Consider the following 25,819-nt stretch of genomic DNA (forward strand, 5'->3'; position numbering starts at 1 on the left):
AACGAAAGCATTTAGAGCAAATCTGACATGGGGTAAAAATGTTCATTAGGTCTATCAGCCCTGAAATTTTCAGATGAATCAAACAAACCATTGTTGGGTTGCTGCCACTTAATTGGTAATTTTAAGGAAATTTTGCAGTTTTTGGTCATTATCTTGAATATTATTATAGATAAAGATAAACTGTAAACAGCAAAAATGATCAGCAAAGTAAGATCTACAAATAAGTTCATATGACCAAAATTGTCAATTGACCCCTTAAGGGGTTATTGTCCTTTAATGACAATTTTTCACAATTTGTTCATCATATTTGCTAACTTTAAAAAATCTTCTCCTCTGAAACTGCTGAATGGATTTCGATGAAACTTAGCATGATTGTTCCTTAGATTATCCTGCACATAATGTGTGCTTCGATTTTTGATCCGTCAAAAAACATGGCCGCCGTTACTTAAAATAGAACATAGGGGTCAAATGCAGTTTTTGGCTTATATCTCAAAAACGAAAGCATTTAGAGCAAATCTGACATGGGGTAAAAATGTTCATTAGGTCAAGATCTATCAGCCCTGAAATTTTCAGATGAATCAAACAAACCATTGTTGGGTTGCTGCCACTTAATTGGTAATTTTAGTTTTTGGTCATTATCTTGAATATTATTATAGATACAGATAAACTGTTAATAGCAAAAATGTTAAGCAAAGTAAGATCTACAAATAAGTCAATTTGACCAAAATTGTAAATTGACCTCTTAAGGAGTTATTGCCCTTTAAAGACTTTTATCACAATTTGTTCATCATGTTGACTTACTTTAAAAAATCTTCTCCTTTGAAACTGCTGTATCAATTTCAGCCAAACTTAGGCTAAATGAGTTTTAGAGTTTCAGAGTATCTTGTATAAATTTTATATTTCATTTCCTTGTATGTCAAGAAACATAGCTCCTATGGCTAAAATAGAACATAGGAGAAAATGATTTTTTTTTTGCTTTTGAAGAAAATAGGACGATTCAAAGAACATTTAAATAAATTGAAAAGCCAAAATAATCATTGATATGAGATTAAACAAAAAAATTCAGGTGAGCGATTCAGGCTCTTGAGAGCCTCTTGTTATTGTTTAGTCTATATAAACCCAATCCAGACCCTCATTTGCCACACCCATGGAAATGAACAAATCTTATGGCATTTTTTCTTTAATTATCGATTTCTAGTAGCAGAGTTGTTTGTCTGATTTACTGTTAAGTTAGAATTTCCGGTTACCCATTATTACAATGTATTATAAACTGACAGGCCTAAGGGGTCAAATCTGGGTCAAATGAGGTAACTAATTATATGTGTGTATTTAGAAAAAGATTTAACATATCATGACATTTAAATTTGCATATTTTACAGCTTTTTATTTTTGTTAACGGGGAATGTAAAATTAACTTAGGGAGAAAACATAAGAAATTAATTTGGCATTGATTTAACAGATGTTTTGATTATATTCGAAATGATACATTTAAATCTGATGATTTTATGCATTATGTCAAATGTTGTTGTTCTTACTATTGGGTTGCCATCTCTAGAGCTTTAACCTTTCATCTCTTTTTATTTATTTTTTAAAAAGACAAAATTTAATTATACAATTAAAATATAAGTTAGATCATAATTGTGTTATAGGCAGGGTAATGATCTACAAATTGTACTGTAAAGGCACAATCTGAATAGGTATTGATTTTGAGTTCAGAATTTTTGTTATTGATTTGTGGGATATTATTTTTTGTGGATTTCTTAGGTATTGTTTTACCCAAGTTCAATTGTTCATCAAAATACAAATGAGCTACGTCGGATAGAAATCGACATTATGCAAAACATCATCAATACCTCAACCTATTTCTGATTTGAGAAAAAAAAAATCAACGAAAAGACAGGGATTATCTTTTAATTCATTGTATTTTGTATTTAAGGTGGTACCAAACACTTTCACTAAAATTAATTTGGCTCGTTTAATTTTCATAAAATTTTGTCAATGTATTTACTTTGACCCTTCAACAAAAATATAAAAATTCAAAAAATTTTGAACCAACCGTTTTGTCAGAAAAATTACACTGGTTATATGCCAGTTTGACAAACACCACTTTTGATCATTGAGAAGCTTAATATTCCTTTTATAACACAACGTAATTAAAACGTTTAGCTGACTTTACAGAGTTATCTCCCTGTAGTGTTAGGTACCACCTTTTGAAAAAGTTCCAAAATAAATCACAGTCTTATACTGGAACATGTTTACATGCACTTGCATAATATATCCGACTCAGCTCAAATTTTCTATTGGCTTGTATGCAGACTTGGGCAAAACTAAAAAATCAAATATCAACAAATACACAATTGTTCAATGAAAATTGGTATCCACATTAGTTGGGTTTATGACTGTCAAAACTGATATACTTATTTACTTAGTTGAGCCATCTGATGAATATTTACTAGGGAGATTAAGAAAAGCACATGTACTGTGTGTTTATGTAAATATTGCTTTTAAATGTGTGCAATAACTTTGTAAATAAATTTTAATTCAATTAACCTAATTTAGGTTCACATTATTTGTCAGGTTGCAGTACATATTAATTTTTCTATTGTGTTTGAGATGAAACGAGAGAAATAAATCTGTTGTATGAATTCCATGGCAATTTGACATTTTTTGTGTATATATAATATGTGTCTCATAATGAAATCTTTTTTTTCCTGCTAATTTTCATGAGTGAAAAATATGTGTTTAATGGGCTTGTACTATCAAGGTCAAAATATTTGGTTTATTAATTTGCTCTTCACAATTAACATTGCAGAAACAAAAACAGTTCATAGTCAAAACAATGGTGATTGTTTAACGGCTTTACGCAACATTCGTTATATTTAGAACAAAATGGGATGTAGAATAATTCAAACCACAAAACATCATGCTACAATCTGTCAAAACTATTCAATAACTTGACACATTCATTTTAGATATTTAGATATATACATATTTAGGATAAAAATATGTCCTGCATTTACTTCCTTTTTGACTGAGGTATGTCCCTTTTGTTCAGAAATTGTAAATGTATGTTTAGTTTCATGTTCTAACAGTGTTTTATACATGTATTAACCCATTTCATTATTAGTAAATATGTAAATTAGTCACAAATTTAATGTAGTATTAATGTGTTATCTTTATATTCATTTTAATCCTAGCTTTAAAAGTTGGGATCGGTCTGTTAATTTTTGCATGAGCCATCTAATGGCTGTGTGTATGTGTACAGTGAATGTTTGGGACGGAGAGAGAAAGAAAGAATAGTAGAGGGAGTAAGGCATTAAACATGCAGAAAAGTTTGGGTATTATTTGGTTGTCGTTTTTATCCTTTCTTCTCTCTTTTTCATTTTCTAAGTTAAAATCTAGATAACTTTTTTCTACCAAATCTTGTAAGCTTTTGATTTTTTGTACAGTAAATGTGGATGTTTGTGATGGGAAAAGAATAGTAGGGGGAGTAAGGCATTAAACATATGCAGATAAGGTAGGGGGAGTAAGGCATTAAACATATGCAGATAAGGTAGGGGGAGTAAGGCGTTAAACATAAACAGATAAGGTTGGGTATTGTTATTTTATTCCCTGTGTTTCATTCTCTAAGTGAGAATCTTTTTACCCTATCTCTTGATTTTTTTTGTACAGTTGTAATGATCATACATGTATATATACATTATCCAATTTTTCCGCCATTACTGGACATCATAAAGGTTTCCTTAGAAGTCACAATAGAAAATGTCAGACACCAAAAAGAAATGGCACTGTTGTATGACATCAAAATTCAAGTGTCACAAGTTTTCCAGTCAAGAGTCAGATCCCCAAATTTTGATTATGTCAAATAGCAATGTTAAAATTACCTTATTTTCAAATAATGACGATAATGACATATTGTGATATATGAAATTACCAAAATAGTATTTAAATAAAAGGTTCTGTTCACATAGACAGACATGGTAAAATAATTAGTAGGTACCTTATATTTGCATATTAAAAGTATATTGCAGATCGTTTACAAATTATTACAAATATGCATGTTTTCACACAAATATGTAAGTCTGTACAAAAAATGTGTTTTTCCTTGGTCCAGAATTGTAACATTTCTCCACGATTCACATACTTTGCTAAAAAAAACAATTTTATACAATACTTGTGCTTATAATACTATTGAAATAAAAATAAAATATCTGAGGTTCTTTTTATAAAAAAAAGCTCATTTTGAGTAAAAATTAGGTATGTTATTATCAGGTTTTTTAAATGTGATCATTTGGAGTAAAGATTACTGTAAATTTAGAAATTATTGTGAACTTTTTATTATTGCGAAAAATGTGACTGAATTGTAAACCCAATAATTTAAATTCGCATTTTGAAATATTTTATATGAATTACACAGGATTTTTCTCAAAATCGTAAAAAAAAAATCGCATTTAAGTTTAAAATGACAAAATCGCAATAATAAATGCAAGCAATAATTTCTGAATTTACAGTACTTATGAATTATTTGTTGTAATTTTTTTTTAGAATTTTTAGTCGTAGTCTTTCACAGTGGAGACTTTCATATGAATGATGTTTTTTGAATAACGATATTTGTTATGTTTGTTTTTAGTTATGAATGTGTACATATATGTGCTTGCACTAAGTCTTGAGATAAGCTTAATATATTAAATGTGTGTATATTGTGAAAGAAATATTAAAATGGAAACCACATTGGTGTTTTATTTGATAGTCCTCTACCAACTTTATGTGCACTCTGTCCGTCTGTCTTTCAGTCCAGCAAATCAGTTTTCTACATTTTCTTTCTTCATGCTTGAAGATATGGGATTAGATATTTGGTGTATTGTTTTATCCTGACAAGTTACAGATCAAGTTCCAATTTTGTTCTGGTCTGGAAAATTCACAAAAATAAACAGCTCTATGGTCGGGTTGTTGTCTCAATTTTCCCCATTTTCATTCTCAATTTTATAGTTATCCGCAGTTTTTATTGTCATTCTTAAAGATAATGATTTGATATTTGGTATATAGTTTTAACATAACAATTATAGTTTGACTTTTGTTATAAAAATAGAAGAAGTTGTATGACTGTCAATGTCAACTATATAGCCCATGTGCGAAGTTTCCTCAATTTTGGAAGAAAATCCGTATTTCATTTGTGCTAACGGGTTGTATTTCACATGTGCCAAATATAAAAACTGCCTTTGTGTCAATTTACAGTGAAATATATATAACTAATAAAAACACATAAATTCATTAAATCAATTTCCATTATAATTGTTATTTTTAAATTTGAAACATTTGCCACTGGACGTTAAGCAAATATGCGTTTACGTAACCAACAATAGATCCCACATAATTGATGGTAAATTTAAACACAAAAAGAAGAGCTGAAGTAGCTATTTATTGGGATTTTTTTTTTACATCATTTAACTACATATAGAAATGCCCAACCAAATCCTTGACATATGAGCAATTGTCCACTATCATAATAAACTGCTGCGGGAAACTTTAGACCACAATCCTTCCTGCATAGTAACTCCAGTTTGTCTTTTCCATCCGGGCTTATAACAACAAGGTTATGAGAATCTAAACCGACCAGATATATGTTCATGAATTCATCCATAGCTATCCCTCGTGGAGATTGGATCAAATTATCATCCCGGACTTGGAATAGTTTCTTTCCCTGCGAATCAAGGAGGGTGACAATGTGGGGGTTTGTATAACATATTTTGTCCCCATTTGAAATTATGTTTGAATACGTTGATACTGTTTTATCACTAATGAATAAAGAAATTGTTTTTCTGTCTACATCATACTTAAGAAGTCCAGTGTTTTCACCACAGAATAAGGTCTGTCCTTTATGTTTTGTAATACCATAGCAACCACAATCAGTTTGAATTGAGGCCAGTATTTTCTTATTATTGACATCAATTACTGAAATAGTTTTGGTATGGCCACCAGAAACAACGACGGTGCTTTTTATGAACGAGACAATACCGAAAGCTGACACTGGTGATAATGGAATATCATACAGAAATGTTCCATCTTTCTTATAAACAGCCAGACACTGTCGGGTTTCCGAGTAGTCTGTAAAAACCAAGTATCCATTCGGAAGAATGCAACCTCCTCTGACTTCATCTCCGTCGGATAGAATGGTTTGCTTCAATTGTAATTTGATCTTGTTTAATTTTTTTAGCTTTTGTACTGGAATTTGGACGCCACTCACTGAAAAATCGGGAGCTGAAATATAAAGTACAAATACACTTTTAATTTTTTCCTTTTTTAGCATGAATATTTAAGGGAAAACCCCAAATGCTGACTTGAATAAACATTGTTAACCCTGACTTCTCACATCAATCAGTAATACCGCATTGCAAACTGTAAAAGGCAAGATATGACGCATGTAAACAATTAAAACGAAAACAATTAACGGCCTGATACTAAACAACAAACAAAAAACAAATATAATAGTAATATACAGCATCAAAGATAACCACTAAATGTCCGAAATTGCAGGTTCTTGATTTAGGTTAATATGTTTATCATGGGACAGTGGTGTAACTGCACAATTTAAATACAAACTTAAAATCAGATGCAATGATTCTGAGATCTTCAGATATATACACAAAGTACACCAAAAGCAAATACTTAAGCATATATCACCTAATAGATTTGCACATACTATTGATCATAAAGAATGTGCAGATAAAACATGTATGCAATTAGAGAGCATTGGAATACACAACTACATGTACGTGGTTAATTAGTACTAACATGCTGAAGTACATGTATGATCTTACTGACTAACTGACTGTATAAGAAATCTCTCAAATTCGGTTTAGGTTCACAAGGGTGACTGGTAAATAGAAATATGGCCACAATTGGCCTTCCTCCCACAGACAGTAACATCCTCTTAAAGGCGAGGCGACGTTAAATCCGAAGTGTGCTAGGCTCTTTGCACGCTAAGAACCCTTTAAAATACTCTTTGAAGGGTCCTTAGGTGGTCTGTTGCAAGGCTAAATTTCTGTCCCGATCCAATATGTACATTCCTTTTGCTGTGGCAGTCAAAATTTCACTGACCTACATCCCGGACGGTGTCTATTACAATACTGACCTATTGAATGTACTGTTAATTTGTTCTCGTCCTGGCTATGCATGAAGTATTTGTCACTGGACGTTAAGAAGCCGACAATCAAACAATCACCCAAAGTCGGTTAAGAGTTGATTACTAGTAGAACGATCGGAGATGGATCAAATTGTATTATCTCCCTTTTACTATAAAACAAATTTTATCTAAGACATACTTAACTAAAATATAAGATACTCCGGACATCTCTCTATCAGTAGATGTGGTATGAGTGCCAATGAGAAAACTCTCCATCCTATAGATATCAGAAGTTGTGGTATGAGTGCCAATGAGAAAACTCTCCATCCTATAGATATCAGAAGATGTGGTATGAGTGCCAATGAGAAAACTCTCCATCCAATAGATATCAGAAGATGTGGTATGAGTGCCAATGAGAAAACTCTCCATCCAATAGATATAGGAAGATGTGGTATGAGTGCCAATGAGAAAACTCTCCATCCAATAGATATAGGAAGATGTGGTATGAGTGCCAATGAGAAAACTCTCCATCCCGTAGATATCAGAAGATGTGGTATGAGTGCCAATGAGAAAACTCTCCATCCTATAGATATCAGAAGATGTGGTATGAGTGCCAATGAGAAAACTCTCCATCCTATAGATATCAGAAGATGTGGTATGAGTGCCAATGAGAAAACTCTCCATCCAATAGATATCAGAAGATGTGGTGTGAGTGCCAATGAGACAACCCTCCATCCTATAGATATCAGAAGATGTGGTATGAGTGCCAATGAGAAAACTCTCCATCCTATAGATATCAGAAGATGTGGTATGAGTGCCAATGAGAAAACTCTCCATCCAATAGATATCAGAAGATGTGGTATGAGTGCCAATGAGAAAACTCTCCATCCAATAGATATCAGAAGATGTGGTGTGAGTGCCAATGAGAAAACTCTCCATCCAAGTCACAATTTGTAAACGTAAACCATTATAGGTCAAGGTACGGCCTTCAACACGGAGTCTAGGCTCACACCGAACAGCAAGCTAAAAAGGGCCCCTAAAATTGCTAGTGTATATCCATTCAAACGGGAAAAACAACGGTCTGATTTGCCTGTATTTTACATTTTACATAGATTGTTTTGAATGATACAAGGCTATATGCATATCGATGATAAAATGAGCCCAAAACAAATTCGCTATGTGTTTCATTGATATCAGATATACACATCTTATTTAATAAGTTGTATAGAGAATTTTCGTGATTTAGAGAGAGTTTACACCACCATTTGCATGTACAAATTCGTAAGTGTGACATTAGATACTTAAAAATATATAAGCTTAATTAACAATTCTGAAATACGTACCCGACATGATCACCTGGCATGACCACTATAGATTTATTTATTGATATCTATCCAAGGTTTTAAACTTTTAATATTCTTCTTAAAATCAATGACGCAAGTATTCGTTAAACTTCGCGATTTAAAATTTTAATAACAAACCAATTTATAAATAGTTCTAAATGCAAAATATAACCAAGCAGGTTAATTGTTATCCGTTAAACGGTTTTTGGGTCATTTCAAAAGGTGCATATTTGATTTAGGAACCTTTCTATTAGTTATCCGATGCGCTTACCACTACATCACGGCTCGGTTTTTTTTAGAGACTGCCATGCCTCCACAATTATGCCTTGTTAGAACATTTTAAAGAAAGAAACAACATGATTTTATTCCCAGTTATTCTTGTGTTCTATATAATTTACTATAAAATTGGGTGTACATTCACATTCTGTTTAACATAGATTACCGTAGCCGTATTTGGCACAACTTTTTTGGAATTTTGGAACCTCAATGCTCTTCAACTTTGTACTTGTTCGGCTATATAAATATTTTGATATGAGCGTCACTGATGAGTCTTATGAAGACGAAACGAGCGTCTGGCGTACTAAATTATAATCCTGGTACCTTTGATAACTATTTCATAGGGACAGGCGGTTTTCTCTACTTTTGGTCACTTTCAAAATTCGCCTTAACTATCTTTAGTGCATAAACTTATATTCAAGCAAATCAAAATGTCCAAATAGAACATATAACGTGAGATATATGTATGGGATCCAAATATACACTTAAAAAAAACATTTAAGTACAGCGTTTTCATACATGTTTTAAACCACGATCAAATTCATTTAGTGTTTGAAATTGAAAAGACATTTGCAAACCTGACTCACCGCCAGACAAACGATACTAAGGGCAAAACACGAAACTTGGTGTAAATCGATATAATTCCAAAACAATGTTGGCATCGGATATGACAAGGAGACAGACAACCAACGACACAAATATGCAACAGACATCTAGGGCATTGTTCTCTTAACAAACGGTCATTTTACCAAATGACAAAATGTTGTATCATTCACGATGTTTCTTACTGGTACCATTCCATTGTTTTCTGTTGTCCTTTTATGTTAACAGTGATATACACCATTTTATGAAAGCATATAACACTCAAAATTTAAAAAAAAGTTATAGTTAGTTTTTATGTTGTACTGTTACAACACTACCGTCCCAGGTTAGATGAGGGTTGTGATTCCGCTAACATGTTTAACCCCGCCACATTCTGAATGTACGTACCTGTCCCAAGTCAGGAGCCTGTAGTTCAGTAGTTGTCGTTTGTTGATGCATAACATATTTGTTTTTAGTTAGTTGTTTTGTACATAAATGAGGCTGTTAGTTTTTGCGATTGAATTGTTTTTCATTTGTCATTTTATAGCTGACTATGCGGTATGGGCTTTGTTCATTGTTGAAGGCCGTACGGTGACCTGAAGTTGTTACCTTTTGTGTCTCTTTTTGTCTCTTTTTTCATGTATAACAGCTGAATTGATAAAGCTTTGATTTTCTTTTGATTGACGCAAGTAACAAAAATGGAATAATAACATACAATTTTCACCTGTATATATATAGAAAATGTAAATATCCAAAATTATCAACCCAAAGGAAGATTATTTTCCTGAGGGCGTATAGTCCGAGGTGTAATAACTCTTTACTGTAAACAATTTTGGATATTTGTCGCTTCTAAGCGTTTACTATTGTTTTTTTTAATTATTATATCATACGAACAGCTAAGGGCATTTTAAGCCATTGCAGAATACTACCATTGTGAAAGCTATTCTCGACATAACTTTAATTTCCAAGCATTTTGTTTCTTCCTTACTCGATATTTTGGGAATAAAATACATAAAATGTTATATAGTATAAACACTAAAAGTAACATAAGATGTCTAAGTTCAACTTTGATAAAAGAGTTTCAATTTTAGTCAATCTACATAAACTTATCATGTATAACGGAGCTTTATTCTGTGTATTTTCTACCTAGCCATTATTTTGTGTCTATGTACCCGGGAAATCAGAGCATCGTGGGAAACCAATGGGCCTTCAGCACACCAAGCAAATCGTATTGATTATAGGCAAACAATTTACAATACAAGAATCACTGAAATCATGGGGATACCAAATTTAAGATTTATTCATAACCTCAGACAAACAAATGTGTACAAGAGGGATACCGTATCATGGAGGATAATAACTTATGGGACTTATCAGTCACTAAAAACGGTACAATCACATTGGTAGTAACATGACTTCCAATAACTGTACGTGGCACGTGTTTCTGGAATAACCTTTAAAGACATATATATATATCTTATCAGTTATTAATAAACGACAAGGAGTTACTTCGTACCAGAGTTTAGATTGACAAACTTAATTTCTTCAAGTGTTAGAAATGGCGTCGTTTGTTATGAAATTTCTTTTGATTTCAATATGTAAGTGTGTAAATATGATAATATTTAAAAAAAAAACCAACAAAAAAAACAAAAAACAAATATTGCGGATAAAGGAGAAAATGTAGGATACACATGTAAAGGTAACTTTAAAATATGCCACGGTCTTCGACAATAGACAGTAGTGAATTTTTATAGAATAAATCCTGGCCGGTTTATCGGTGGGGTTCGTATAACGCAATCTTTAATTTATAATACATATTTTGTAAACTGTTGTATGTCTTCGTCGTTTTTCTTTTTTTACGACGGTTTTGCCAGTTTCACTTTGATACCTTCCGCCTCTTTTTTTTACCCTAGGTTTAGCATGTTTAAAGTAGGAAAAAACAAAAGCAAAAACATTAGACACAAGAATAACAACAACAAGGTTAAAACAGATGGAAAAACACTTTATGAACAACATTTAATAAGCCCGAGTCGAGACACGTTAAGAATAACTCATCAATTACCAAATTATTTCCGTCAATATAATATTCGACAAAACACTAAGATAATAAACAAAAAACAACCCCAGACGAAGGTCCTGACTTAAGGTTGATCAATAGGCTGATCTGAACGAGATGCTATGCATCACAACTCGATGTACGTTCGAGTAGATTACATTCACCAAAAACGTCAGTGATAGCACAGAAAATACATGATTTTCTGCAATGTTCAAATAAAATAGAATTTCTGGGGGCGGATCAACCAATTTATTAAAAGGGGGTTCCAACCCAGGATTAAGGATGGGGGTTGGAGGGGGAAGTTCAAACCATATGTCCCATTCAAAATTACATAGCGTCAAAAATAATGGGGTTTCAATTTCCTAGGGGTCTTGTGCTGATTCTAATAATCTAATTGTTTACATATACAGGTGTAACGGTAATAACTTGCTGTGCCCCTGGATGGAAGAAGACTAGCAGTCTAAGTGGATGGTGTTTTCTATTCTCACATAATCAAGTGACTTGGGCCGAGGCTGAGGTATATATTGTAAATGGGTTGGCTAGAGGGGAACTGTCAGGTTACTGCTCATTAATTTGATAAGATTTTTTGTGTTTTTACGTCCCTATTAAGCCCATTTTTATTGGTGGAGGAAGCCGGAGTGCGCGGAGAAAATCACCAACCTTCTATAGAAAAACTGACAATTCTAGTCAATTTAGATTGGAGTCAAGTGCACCCGCACAACCGGGTTCGAACTCACAACACAACCTCAGTGTTGACTTTACTGCTCATTAAAAGATATTTACATAACATATTTTATCGACAGGCGACCATGTTCATGTGGCTCGTTCGATTGGAGGATGCTTTCAAGCTATAACAATATGAGCTTATGATATTGTAATATGGTTTTTCTTTTATACGTGAGTTAAAAATTACGAAAAAACAAAACACAAGATTTCAGGTTCATGTGGACCCTATGGCTAAAATGGCTGCATTTTCGTCTCAAAATTTACTCTGAGTACAGACAAACCTGTGCATCTGGAAAAGTTTTAAGGCATGGCATGCCCTAAATGCAACCATTTTAGCCAAAGGATCCACATGAACCTTAATGTGGCCAAAATCGTTTATGGCCATTTTTTCTGACAAGATTTCAACCGTAGTTTTGATCCAACGACCAATTATTGTATTCGAAAGTCATCATTGTAACTATATCAGTGCTGATACACTAATTAGAAGGGTAACTTAACGTGGATGGAAAGCATAAGAACAGCAATAGTATTGGTTCAATTCAAACCAAGTAGTTGCAACGTAAAAAAATTAAATAACAAAAATACCGAACTCTAAGAAATATTCAAAACGGACAGCCCTTAACAAAAGGCAAAATCAAAAGATCAAACGAAAGAAAACAACTGTCATATACTCATGACTTTGTACATGGATTTCCTTATGCAGTGAATGGTTGATTAAACTGGTTTTATAGCTAGCTGAACCATAAACTTGTATTAGTAATGTAACGATTGTTATCAAAGCTTATATGATTGTTATCAAAGCTTATATGATTACTGGCATACTAGAAGCTAATATGATTGTTATCAAAACTAATATAAACTCACATATATGCATTTCTAAAAAGTATTTTTATGGTGATACCTTAGTCTTTTGTATATTGTAGGAAATATGCAGGTCATTTGAAGGATATTTAGCAGAACCAATAAATAAACCTATTGATGATTATTTAATCTCAGAAACTCTAAAAACGGGTAAGGGGTGTTTTGTCTAATTTATTTAATATTATACAAGATAACAAAAACAGTTGTTTTGAATGGCAGTTGGGAGCACATACACTATTGTATATGCCATCGTGATAGCAGGTTATCTAGTATTTTGACTAGATTCGTTGACATTATCTGGCGTTGTTTATATATTTGCCACTGTTCCTTTAGGAATAAAGGAATTTAAAACAGAAAAGTATTATAAGAATCATCACTTTTAAAAGATAATTGTAATTATTTACTATTATACTGAAATAAATATAGTACACACTAATCGAATCTGATGTGTTTGACATTCAAATGAATGTGAATTATTTTATTAACTCATGGAGAAAGCATTTGTGTTAATTAGCATAGACATGTTAGGAATAAATCCCAAAGAAGGACAATTTTTTGCTATGGGCACTTAAAATCGTAAAAAATTCTGCCCTTCCCACTAATTGTATTAATGTGTTTTATTGAAGGACGAAAATACTGGCTCGGACTCAGTGATTTGGAACAAGAGGGTACCTTTCTGTGGACAACTAGCCAAACAGGAATTACATCATATAATAACTGGATCCCAGGGGACCCGAATAATGCCAACAGTGGGGAGGACTGTGTTCTAAATAACTGGACCCATAAAGGCAAATGGGCAGATGGAGACTGCGAATGGAAGGAGTATTATATTTGTCAGACAGAGTGAGTTTTTGAATATTTGATCTTACCTCCTATACATTTCCAGGAATATGATAGGTTTAAAGCGCCCGCATGAAGACCGTATACATTCCATATTAGGTTAGTCGGAAGGCGGGGCTTTCATGAGTAGTAGTGGAATTACGACGAATACAACAAATAAAGATAGATTCGTTACATAGTGTGCTAGGGACATGATACGATTTATACGGGGTCAGTAAATTCCGTCTTGAGTTCGAGCTGTGTCTCATCCCATATTGAATTTATACTGACCCCGTATCGTATTAGGTTACTAACACACTATATAACTTATAATACTGAGTGCCAATACAAACGCAACACATCATATTTAAAGCGTTCATATTTTCTTATTAATAACAGTACAAACATATTCAATCAGCGCATTTAGCACCTGAGATCACCCCCAGTTTTTGGTGGGGTTCGTATTGCTTAGTTTTAAGTTTTCTATGTTGTGTCTTGTGTACTATTATTTGTCTGTTTGTCTTTTTATTTTTTAGCCATGGCGTTGTCAGTTTTTTTTATTTTTTAGCCATGGCGTTTTCAGTTTATTTTCGATCAATGAGTTAGACTGTCCCTCTGGAATCTTTCGTCCCTCTTTTGTAAAACCTAACGCTGGATGTTACTCTCACAGTTTGGTCGCACATTGACTTTTTGCAGATTAGAAACTTGCGACGAGTTCTACAGTAGTCAATATGAAAGCTCACATATTTAAACAATTATATTAACCTGACTAATGGCAAATTGATATTCTGCATTACTGTATGACACACTTTGCTATAGGTAATCATTATTGTGAAAATGTGCCTTCAAAATCATAAAATTTGATATTGTTTGATCAAATAAAGAGAAATTTGTGGAATAAAGGTTTGAATATGAAAAAAAAATCTAAAAGCTCTAAAAATTTCTGAAAAAATATCTGCTGACAAACTCTAAAATGTCTTGTAACTTTAAATGATTGGTCATTTTCCATATTTCGTAATTTTGCATATGAAATGTAAACTACATGGAAAGGTTGCATACCTATAGACACTCATTATAATAACATTATAAATAAACCCCCTTGATTAAAAATATCAATTTTTGTAAAACGTTTGATCTTTGATGTATGAATTTCATGAGTTAGACTATAATATGAGTTAATACACAAGACCCGTGCAATAGTTCGACATACAAAAAGGAAAATTAAACATTTAAACGCACGTCTGGTGTACTAAATTATAATCCTGGTACCTTTGATAACCAATTATGTTTAAAATATGACGGAATTTAGGATCCTTTTTTCGCCCGATGCAAGCGTTTATACACAGGCAAAATTAGCTCACATGAATTTCACATCAATCTCACGTGAAATTCACATGAAAAATTTCACGTGAGATTCACCTCAATCGAGCTTATACATGAAACTCACGTGAATTGAGATTCACATGATTCTGATGTGAAATTTTTCACATGAATTTCACGTGAAATTTACAAAAAAAAAATTGATATTTTTCATGATTTTAATTAAATTTGAAAATTTAAATGTTATTTGAATTACTCTATTTTAAAAATTCATGTGAATTTCACATGAAAAATTTTACGTGATTTTCATGTGAAATTCACATGAGTTTCACATGAGAACCACGTGAAACTCACAAAAATCGTTTTCACGTGAGTTTCACGTATAAGCTCGTTTGAGGTGAAATTGATGTGAATTTCACGTGAGATTCACATGAATTTAAATTCACGTGAAATTGATGTGAGGGAAATTTGCCTGTGTAGTGAGTCTTTTTTACACGAAACGCGCGTCTGGCGTACAAAATTGTAATCCTAATATCTATGAGGAGTTTATGTAAAACCTCGCACTTCCTGTCTAATGGAAGAAGGCTTACATGACTGAAATGGTCAATTGACCCCATAAGGAGTTAATGTCTTTTATAGTCAATTTTTAACAATTTTCATTGGGTCAAGTTCATTATAGATAGAGATAATTGTAAGCAGCAAGAATGTTCAGTAAAGTAAGATTTACAAACACATCATCATCACCAAAACACAATTTTGTCATGAATCCATCTGTTTCTTTTGTTTAATATTCACATATACCAAGGTGAGCGACACAGGCTCTTTAGAGCCTCTAGTTTTAATGTCCAGTCTGTTTTTTTTTAATATGATGGAGGTCTGTGTAACTACTATGACCGTTTTGGTATCCGTACGAATGGTATTGTTAAAAGAGTTAACCATTTTTTAACGAAATTTACTTGCCGACTTGTTTTTTTATTATTACGAGGCTGACTTCATGCAGGAACTTCTTAGGAAGAAAGATAAGAAGTTAGCAATATCCTTTAACTCTACTTTTCGCTATATAGATGATGTTCTTTCACTAAATAATTCAAAATTTGGTGACTATGTGGAACGCATCTATCCAATCGAGCTAGAGATAAAGGATACTACAGTTAAGTCGGCCTCATATCTGGACTTACATCTAGAAATTGACAATGAGGGTCGGTTGAAAACAAAACTTTATGACAAAAGAGATGATTTCAGCTTTCCAGTTGTGAACTTTCCATTTCTAAGTAGCAACATTCCAGCAGCACCTGCATACGGGGTATATATCTCCCAATTGATACGATATTCCCGTGCTTGCATTTCCTATCATGATTTTCTTGATAGAGGGTTGCTGCTCTCAATGAAGCTATTAAACCAAGAGTTCCAAATGGTGAAGTTGAAATCATCCCTTCGTAAATTTTACGGACGCCATCACGAGTTGTTTGACTGTTATGGAATAACCGTTTGACAAATGATATCGGACATGTTCCTTACGTCGTAGCTACAATCCCCTTCCCTTTCATGAATGTGACCTACCGAATTAGACTATTTACCGGCTTAGTTATCACATAAGCAACACGACGGGTGCCACATGTGGAGCAGGATCTGCTTACCCTTCCGGAGCACCTGAGATCACCCATAGTTTTTTGGTAGGGTTCGTGTTGTTTATTCTTTAGTTTTCTATGTTGTGTCGTGTGTGCTGTCGTTTGTTTGTCTTTTTCATTTTTAGCCATGGCGTTGTCAGTTTATTTTAGATTTATGAGATTGACTGTCCCTTTGGTATCTTACGTTTGAAGTTAAATTCAAACAAACCGGACATAGTTTTATAATATAGTTAATTGCTACCTTAGTTTGATATTAATAAGTATTAAAATGTGCTTTGTTATTAAATGCAATATCAGTATTTAGTTCAAATATATAATCTTAAATCAATCCTAATTCTATCTTATTCATTCTTATGTGACGTCATTTTTCATTTTTTGATGATCTGTTTTACAAATTCAAATGACGTCATTTTTTCGTCATTTTTCAGTTTCAAATAGGACGTCACTTGGCGTAGAGGTTAAAACTTATTCGGATGTGTCTACTTTTGTGTTTAAAATGTCTGGTTATGTAAATGTATTCAGTTGTTTCCTGTAATTAGTTAATACTTCAGTTTGATCATGTACATCTTTTGAATATTCATTTTATAAAATTTACTGTTTGCGGGAGTATAAATTATTCTAAATTATAGGGATTTTCTGGTAACTACAGAAAACCCTTGCCGTTTTTGGCACAACCTTTTTGATCCTCGATGCTGTTCAGCTTTGTACTCGTTTCGGCTTTCAAACTTTTGTATCTGGGCGTCACACGTAGGTCTTGTGTGGACAAAATACACTTCTGGCGTATTAAAATTTTGAACTTGTTGCCTTTTGTTGGCTGTTGTTCGTGTGATTCTTTGTCAATGGTGCTCTCCAATTTATTTATATTGTAGTCCTGTGTTGTCATTTTGATGTTATATTTCACATGGCCATAAAAGTGCGTGCCACAAAACCAGGTTCAACCCACCATTTTTTCCTTTAAAAATGCCCTGTACCAAGTCAGGAATATGGCCATTGTTATATTATAGTTCGTTTCTGTGTGTATTACATTATAACGTTGTGTCGTTTGTTTTCTCTTATTTTTTAGTGTAAATTCACATTGCGATAAGACGTGTCACGGTACTTGTCTATCCCAAATTCATGTATTTGGTTTTGATGTTATATATATATGTTATATTTGTTATTCTCGTGGGATTTTGTCTGTGTGTGTTACATTTTGGTGTTATGTCGTTGTTCTCCTTTTATATTTGATGCGTTTCCCTCGGTTTTAGTTTGTTACCCCGATTTTGTTTTTTGTCCAAGGATTTATGAGTTTTGAACAGCGGTATACTACTGTTGCCTTTATTCGTCCCTCTTTTATTGTCAAACGCAAAATTGAAAATAAATCCGGGTATAAATAGTTGTCAAAGGTTTCATGATTCTAATTTAATACGCCAGACGCGTGTTTCGTCTACACAAGACTGATTTGTGACTCTTATATCAAAATAGTAATAAAGCCAAAAAAGTACATAGTTTAAGAGCATTGAGGACCAAAATTCCAAAAGGTTGTGTCAAATACGGATAAGGTTATCTATGTCTGGGATAAGAAAATCCTTAACATTATAAATTAACCCACTTGATTATATTATATATGTATTTTTTTTTATCTTTGGTGCAAGTTAAACTATAATATGAGTAAATACATAAGACGGTAGGCCATGCATTCGATATACAAAAAGGAAAATTAATAAAAGACATATTTAAAATATGAAGGAATTGGTGGTCCTCTATGCTCTTCAACTTTGTACTTTATTTTTCTCAATGCGGGCGTAACTGGTAACTCTTTTGTACACGAAACGTGCATCTGGCGTAATCCTGGTATCTATAGGGAGTTTATGAAAAACCTTGCAATTCCTGTCATATGGGAGAAGGCTTAATTTATTCCCTGTCTGTCTTTTTTTTTTAAATATGATGAAGGTCTGTGAAACTCTTATTACTGTTCAGGTTTTCGTACGAATGGTATTGGTTTTGAAGAATGAACCATTTTTTACGACATTATCGTCAATCGCTTAGGAGCACTCGCGGTCACCCTGTGTTTTATAGTGTTAATATTTTGAACAGTGTTATCGTTTTGTTATTGAGTTGCATGTTTTTCTTAGACTTATGAATTTGGATAGATCATTGAAATTTACGATAACTAAAGACTAAACAGAAGATGAAAAGTTCTAACGGTAGAATCTACTACTCTGATTTCGTTGGTATATTTTGTACTGAAATATGACGGTTTATCTCATTTATAAGATAAATCAACTTAATGAACGAGATTTGATTGATGCATCACGCTTACCAAAGTCACGTGACTCTTCAGCCTTACATTGATCTAGCTGCTCTTGTAGATATGTGAAAGTTTTGAAATATTGAATAATTACATTTTAATTTTTTTCAGAGATATTGATGGAGGTTTAGTCGGATGATTTGACACAACATGAATTACAACAACTAAAATCACGGACCACTAAGACTGACTGACAATTGAAATTGATTAAAAAGGTCACAGTAGTTGTGTATACTTCTTTTTAATACCCATCATGTTCGAACACTTCCTGTACATATACGCATGTCAGTTCATAATTCTGGTAAATCTAAATCAATTTGGAGTTGGTGGGATTTTTTGTCCATAATAACGATAATTATTTTGATATTATCAAAACTGATATCACATCCACATGACACAAACTACATATCAATGAAGCTGCATTGAGTTTGATCAAATAACATTCAAAAATATGATACACAGCCCAATGGCGAAGCTTCAATTAGCGAGTAAGACAACAGACACGCCCATCTGATTTAAAAGGAACGCAATCAAGCATGAGCAATCACTCAATCGTGTTTTGCATTTGTAAATGCTGAAATCACTTTTTCGTTGCCATTTTTGCCGATGAACTATAATGTATAACCCGCGCTGAAGCATTGACTCAAAAGCTTCAAATCGTTTGAAATAATAGTTTAGTTACGGAACTGCATTTATTACCATAAAATTGAATCAGTTGAGTTAACATTTATAGTTATATAAAATTGAGAATGGAAATGGGGAATGTGTCAAAGAGACAACAACCCGACCAAAATAAAAAAACACAACAGCAGAAGGTCACCAACAGGTCTTCAATGTAGCGAGAAATTCCCGCACCCGGAGGCGTCCTTCAGCTGGCCCCTAAACAAATATATACTAGTTCAGTGATAATGAACGCCATACTAATTTCCAAATTGTATACAAGAACCTAAAATTTAAATAATACAAGACTAACAAAGGCCAGAGGCTCCTGACTTGGGACAGGCGCAAAAAATGCGGCGGGGTTAAACATGTTTGTGAGATCTCAACCCTCCCCCTATACCTCTAACCAGTGTAGAAAAGTAAAAGCATAACAATACGCACATTAAAATTCAGTTCAAGAGAAGTCCGAGTCTGATGTCAGAAGATGTAACCAAAGAAAATAAACAAAATGACAATAATACATAAATAACAACAGACTACTAGCAGTTAACTGACATGCCAGCTCCAGACTTCAATTAAACTGACTGAAAGATTATGGTTTCATCATATGAACATCAGGCACAATCCTTCCCGTAAGGGGTTTAGTATCATACCATCATAACATATATGAGAAGAACATAACCCGTGTCGTGCCAACAACTGTTTTTAGAATAAATGTGTTTAGTTCCGACGCAAAGACCTTATCAGTGACTCAATATTAACGCCATAATATGCAATCTTTAATGACTTGACAACAGTATCGTAATTATATCCCTTCTTAATAAGTCTATTCAAAGGTTTTGTAAGTTTATGAGGTGAATACTGACAACTTTGTGCTTTATAAAGAATATTTCCATAAAAAATTGGATGTGAAATACCTGAACGTATAAAAAGTCTTTTTAGGTTAGGGATTTGTAAGTAGATTCATTATTATGATGCATCGTTAATATTGATTGTTATAAGTACTTATCTGTTGATATATTTCTAGCGTGAAAAGATGCTCTTTGTGCATTAGTTTTTTATTAAATTTTCTGTTATCATGTTCGAACATAAAACGATTGTGTTAAAAAATATATACCCTTTATTATATTTATTCAAGAAAAGCTTATGGTATTTTGGTGAACATCACAAAAAGTTTATACAAAAAATGGTTGTTCATTATACTACCACACTATATAGTAGATAAAAAGGTTATTTAATATACAAATCACAAGTCTGTAAAATATCCAGCACGGTTGATGCGAACCCGATCTGAAAAAATGAAAGAATATATACCAAGCAGAAACAAAGAGCAAATCATTTTTGTATAACAATACAAATATATATATGTATTATTTATTTATGTATGATTGTCATTTTATTTATTTTCTTTTGTTACTTCTTCTGACATCAGCCTCGGACTTCTTTTGAACTGAATTGCAATGTACGTATTGTTATGCGTTTACTTTTCTACATTGGCTAGAGGTATAGGGGGAGTTGAGATCTCATAAACATGTTTAACCCCGCCGCAAGTTTGCGCCTATCCCAAGTCAGGATCCTCTGGCCTTTGTTAGTCTTGTATGATGTTTAATTTTAGTTTTTGTGTATAATTCGGAGTTTAGTATGACGTCCATTATCACTGTACTAGTTCACATATTTTTAAGGGGCCAGCTGAAGGACGCCTACGGGTGCGGAAATTTCTCGCTACATTAAAGACACATTGGTGGCCTTCGGCTCTTGTCTACTCTATGGTCGGGTTGTTGTCTCTTTGACACATTCCCCATTTTCTTTCTCAATTTTATAGCTAAACAATGAAAATAATATATTCACGTTCCATGTTAGTACATAACATAGACGCAAACGTTACGTAATGAAGACACTTTGATATTTTAAAAAGGTTAAGATGTATCATGTTCAACATTGACATTGATAGTTAATAAATTCTTATGACAGACATGACTTTTAAACAAGTTGAATTACACGTGTATCATTTAATGTTTGGGAATAAAATGGCAACAGCGGTTACCGTTCCTGTGTATTTTCGGTTAGATAGTAGCCTGTTATACTCTCACTTCCTTTTTAATTGTTTTATGTTTTGAATGTTTTATATACATGAAGCCAATTTTTATTTTTCGTTTATGGAAAATACTTGATTCCGTAATCATCCAATAAAAAATATTAAATGAGATGTGATATGATTACCAATTAGACAACTTTCCAAAAAAACTCGTTCGGTTGTTTGTTAGCGTATAATGTGTCAGTCTTTATGAACTTTCTCTTTTTAAGCTAACCGGCGAGATTGGTATGTTTGTTGAGTTTATTCTACAATTCATCAGATGACAATCGCCATTTCAAGTTCACCATCAAGGTGTATTGAAGCGTGCGGGTTATACTCTTATCAGAAATTTACATGCAATTGAAACTTGCTGGCTTTAATCTAATCAGATATGGCTAAGCATTATACAAACCTTTCTTCCGTTTTCTATTGAGAGAGTGTTGATTTGGATAAAGCATAACTGGTTCCCCACCTTCAGTGTAAACAACAACTGGTTTCCCAGAAACTGTGCCATGGGCATCAGATGTCATAGGTTTATTATGACGCGGTGACCTTGGAGTACTTTGTAACCGAGGAGATATATGTGCTTGCGGTCTCGGTGTGACAAGTAAATATTCTTCCCCTGTCGTATAATACGCACGAGGACTTTCACTCTTGTTCACAGCTTGAAATGCATGACCTCTTACATGTTGTATATTTTGTTTCCCCCTGCGTGGAGAAACGTCAGTGGCCCGGATGTATTGTTGCTGTTTTAAGTTCCTCATTTGCTGTTCTCGTAACCATCTGTCTCTTAAATGCAGTCTCCGATCGAGCATCGAACCTTCTATAATACTATCACTTGCATGCCTTCTCAAGCTAGTCTCCCTAGCTTTTTCGATAATTTTTCGAGGACTGTCTTTCTTTTCATATCGAGGTGTCGAAGTCTGAATTCGTACGGTCCTATCTGACTCCGAACGTCTTGGTACTGATGTTGTTGTTTCGCTGATCAATGCACCATTCCTCTGCATTTGTCGGTCCTCAATAATGCTACTCGACCTATTTTCATTTTCTTCTGACAATCCATACGTCTTACTGATCTGACCGACAGGTTTGTTTATAATGGTTTCAGTAAGGGTCACGTCTGCAGCAGAAACTGGTCTATTATAATCGGGATACCCAGGTGGGTTTACATTGTATGAGATGAATGTCCCTTTCTGTACAACACTGCAGATAAAATGGGTGAAGTTAGTAAATAATGGCAAAATATACCACAATAAATGATCCTGTTTAATTTTGATCTTTTTTATTACTATACACACACATATGTTGAAAAATGCCCTGTTTATAAAAATATACGCAAAACATAATTACTTTTTATAATGTGATAAAATATAAGAAGCTTCTAATATGTGATGCTTGAACACTTCATATTTATCTTGCATGATTATTTGATCACATACTGTTGGATATGTTTTCATGTTTTTATATTTGTTTTGTTGTGTCGAATATGACTCACCAACGTATTTGATAGGAATGACAAGTTAACTTTTTTTTTAATATTTAATCAGGTATAGTTGACACTTTTGCAAGACTTCATTTCAAACCAAGCTTTGGTGGCCTTAGTATCAATCAACCATTATTTTTTTAATGTGTTATGTGGAATGATGTTTGATTTGGTATTTTCTTTAAGTCTTCGTGGCTATTCCTACAGTTAGGGACGACATCAAAAGTTCAATGTAGGATACAAAACTTAATTCACATAGTTTTTTTTACTGACCCCCCCCCCCCCCCACCCCCTCTTAACTTAATTTGTGAAAAATTGATTTACCTATATAGATATATGTAAAATCGATTTTTGATTAACAAAACTCGCAGCCATGTTGACCCCCCACCCCCAAACTATTTGATTTACGTTTTTTTTATCCTACATCGATCTTTTGATGTCGTCCCTTACACATTTGCAACGTTTACCAAAATAAACATTGATATTCCAAAACGACAAGCTGTTGATTTGCAAAAAATGAAATGATTGCAAAAGGTTACAAAATTTTTAGGAAGACAGTGACTCGCTTTATAATCGATATTTTTGCAAACATATTTGTTTGAAAGAAAAAAAAATATTCAAAAGATAGTTGAAGTAAAATATAAACTACAATGCCTTAAGAGAGAACATTTCAATTCTTACTTGTGATTGTCCTCTTGTTGAAATCCTTTGTTATTAAATATCTGTTTATCGGGTTCAATAGCTTGCCAAACGGGACTCTCTCGTAGAATGGCTTGTCTTTCTGGTTGCTCCTACAAAAAACATACAAACGCATTGAACATATGATCTACGATTTCTTAAATAAATCATATAAATTGCGATGACCATGACATTGTCTACGTGTTATAAATGTTTATATGGACTCGATGGAAAGTCCTGTAATGGGGTGTCAGAAATAAAAGCAAATTAATGATTTTATAATAATTTTTATATTAAAAAAAATCAACCAGATGTAAAGAAAGTAAGCTGTTAGTAGAATTTTTAACGACTCCAAGTTACTTCCTGAAGTAAACATTTGTCGTGTTGCGCAATGCTTTTTCTTTAGCAAATATTTTCGTGTTTATTTGTTGTCTACAGTATTGTAAATTATTCATCGAATTATTGATATTGATATAACCTCAACATCTACTTGCTTTACTTCTCCGTCAATGCTAGTTTGGTCGAAACATTTACTCTTTTCAGTTACACTTTGTATTGTATTATTCTAACATTTATCAAAATTGGCCCTATTAACAAAGTTCTTTCCCCTTTAATAGATCAATCACATTAACTGATATAACATAACTTCTTAACACTCAAATAGAATCATAAGCACTGTACCTTAATGACGCTTCGTTGGTGTTTCGATGATTATACAATTAGTTTACAGATCTTTACAAATATTTAATATCCCAAATCAGTTATTGTTGTCAATATTTTACATCACTGGGTCGATATCTCTGTTGGTGGACTATCAGTCCCCGAAAGTATCATCAGCTCAGTAGTCAGTGCTTCGGTACTGACATGATTTAACGAACGTTACTTAAATTGTTCGTTAATCAATTTTGAAATTATTATGAAACTAAGGTTTCAACTCCCTCAGGCAAAGTTGGCTTTAAATGAATTTGGCTATTTATTTTAGATATTTTTGACATATAGCTCTTCAACGATTTTCGGTACTTATCTATCTTCGTATTTTCATTTTTTGGCTTTGAGCGTTCCTAATGAAGGTAAATCCAGAAAAGCGCTTCGGACGCAAGAAATTATTAAACGTGTTGTTTTCAATATTTTATTGCATTCAAACGAAAAAGATCGTATTAGAGTGAATATTATAAAACATTAGGCATGCAACAACAACAATCATTTAAGATCAAAACATAGAACCGAAACTCAGTATCACATGCTTCTACATAAAATAGAAAGGTTTCTATGAGTCTCACTTTGGGTAACGAATGAACATGAGCTGTTTTAATGTACAAATGTATATTGATCACTTAGCATTATAACATTTGAACATTGAAAACCAAACAGACGTGTTACAAGTATTTTAAAATATAAACGGCAGCGAAGATGTTAGTGATTTTACTTACCAAAATATACTTATGCTTTGGAAATGACAGAAACAAATTAAAAGCAACAATAAAATAGGGAAGTGAGTTTTCTTTGTAACCTTTTAATTTCAACTGATTATTGATTTGTAACAGGTTACTCATATTCATATATTAAGTCACCAGTTAACATTTAATGTATAACTCGTTAAACATGCAAGCCCATTTTCTACATTTGAAATTGCCTGTACCAGGTCAGGAATATGACAGTTCTTGTCCATTCGTTTTTGATGCGTTTTGTTATTTGATTTTGCCATGTGATTATGGACTTTCCGAATTGATTTTCCTTCAAGTTCAGTATTTTTGTGATTTTACTTTTTAATATCACTTTAGACTCGAATCGGTTAGACTTCAGTTTTCAGTGTTTATTTTTAATTTCATACAAATAATAGCGAAACATTCATTAGTTATGAACTATTGTTAAATAGTTATGTACTTAATGAAGTGGTTAT

General features: G+C 33.0%; 2 protein-coding genes and 2 long non-coding RNA genes across 5 annotated transcripts in view; 2 read left to right on the plus strand and 2 right to left on the minus strand.

The window, feature by feature from the left end:
• The first annotated feature begins 1,149 nt into the window (after positions 1 to 1,149).
• Positions 1,150 to 4,731, plus strand: LOC139503902 (uncharacterized). The gene is made up of 2 exons (XR_011659217.1): positions 1,150 to 3,517; positions 3,590 to 4,731. It is a non-coding gene; the product is annotated as an uncharacterized lncRNA (long non-coding RNA).
• Positions 4,732 to 5,403: 672 nt separating this feature from the next.
• On the minus strand, positions 5,404 to 8,570 carry LOC139503903 (uncharacterized). The gene is made up of 2 exons (XR_011659218.1): positions 8,467 to 8,570; positions 5,404 to 6,258 (listed from the first exon to the last, which is right to left on the minus strand). It is a non-coding gene; the product is annotated as an uncharacterized lncRNA (long non-coding RNA).
• Positions 8,571 to 10,782: 2,212 nt separating this feature from the next.
• LOC139503904 (perlucin-like) lies at positions 10,783 to 19,250 on the plus strand. The gene is made up of 5 exons (XM_071293912.1): positions 10,783 to 10,922; positions 11,791 to 11,897; positions 13,030 to 13,117; positions 13,594 to 13,810; positions 19,136 to 19,250. The coding sequence occupies exons 1-5, from the start codon at positions 10,883 to 10,885 to the stop codon at positions 19,161 to 19,163; spliced, it is 480 nt and encodes a 159-aa protein (XP_071150013.1). The 5' UTR covers positions 10,783 to 10,882; the 3' UTR covers positions 19,164 to 19,250.
• Positions 19,251 to 20,723: 1,473 nt separating this feature from the next.
• LOC139503905 (uncharacterized) overlaps positions 20,724 to 25,819 on the minus strand; it is a 41,403-nt gene continuing 36,307 nt past the window's right edge. The window contains exons 19-21 of one of the 2 annotated variants that reach the window (XM_071293914.1): positions 23,923 to 24,032; positions 22,171 to 22,961; positions 20,724 to 20,974 (exon numbers count right to left, since the gene is read on the minus strand). In XM_071293914.1, coding sequence (XP_071150015.1) covers positions 20,931 to 20,974; positions 22,171 to 22,961; positions 23,923 to 24,032 — 945 coding nt within the window. In that variant the 3' untranslated portion in view covers positions 20,724 to 20,930. The remainder of the gene's footprint in view (positions 20,975 to 22,170; positions 22,962 to 23,922; positions 24,033 to 25,819) is intronic. The other variant, XM_071293913.1, reaches the window with a different exon arrangement.

Source organism: Mytilus edulis, chromosome 14 (genome assembly GCF_963676685.1).
Source record: "Mytilus edulis chromosome 14, xbMytEdul2.2, whole genome shotgun sequence".
Classification (NCBI taxonomy): Eukaryota; Metazoa; Mollusca; class Bivalvia; order Mytilida; family Mytilidae; genus Mytilus; species Mytilus edulis.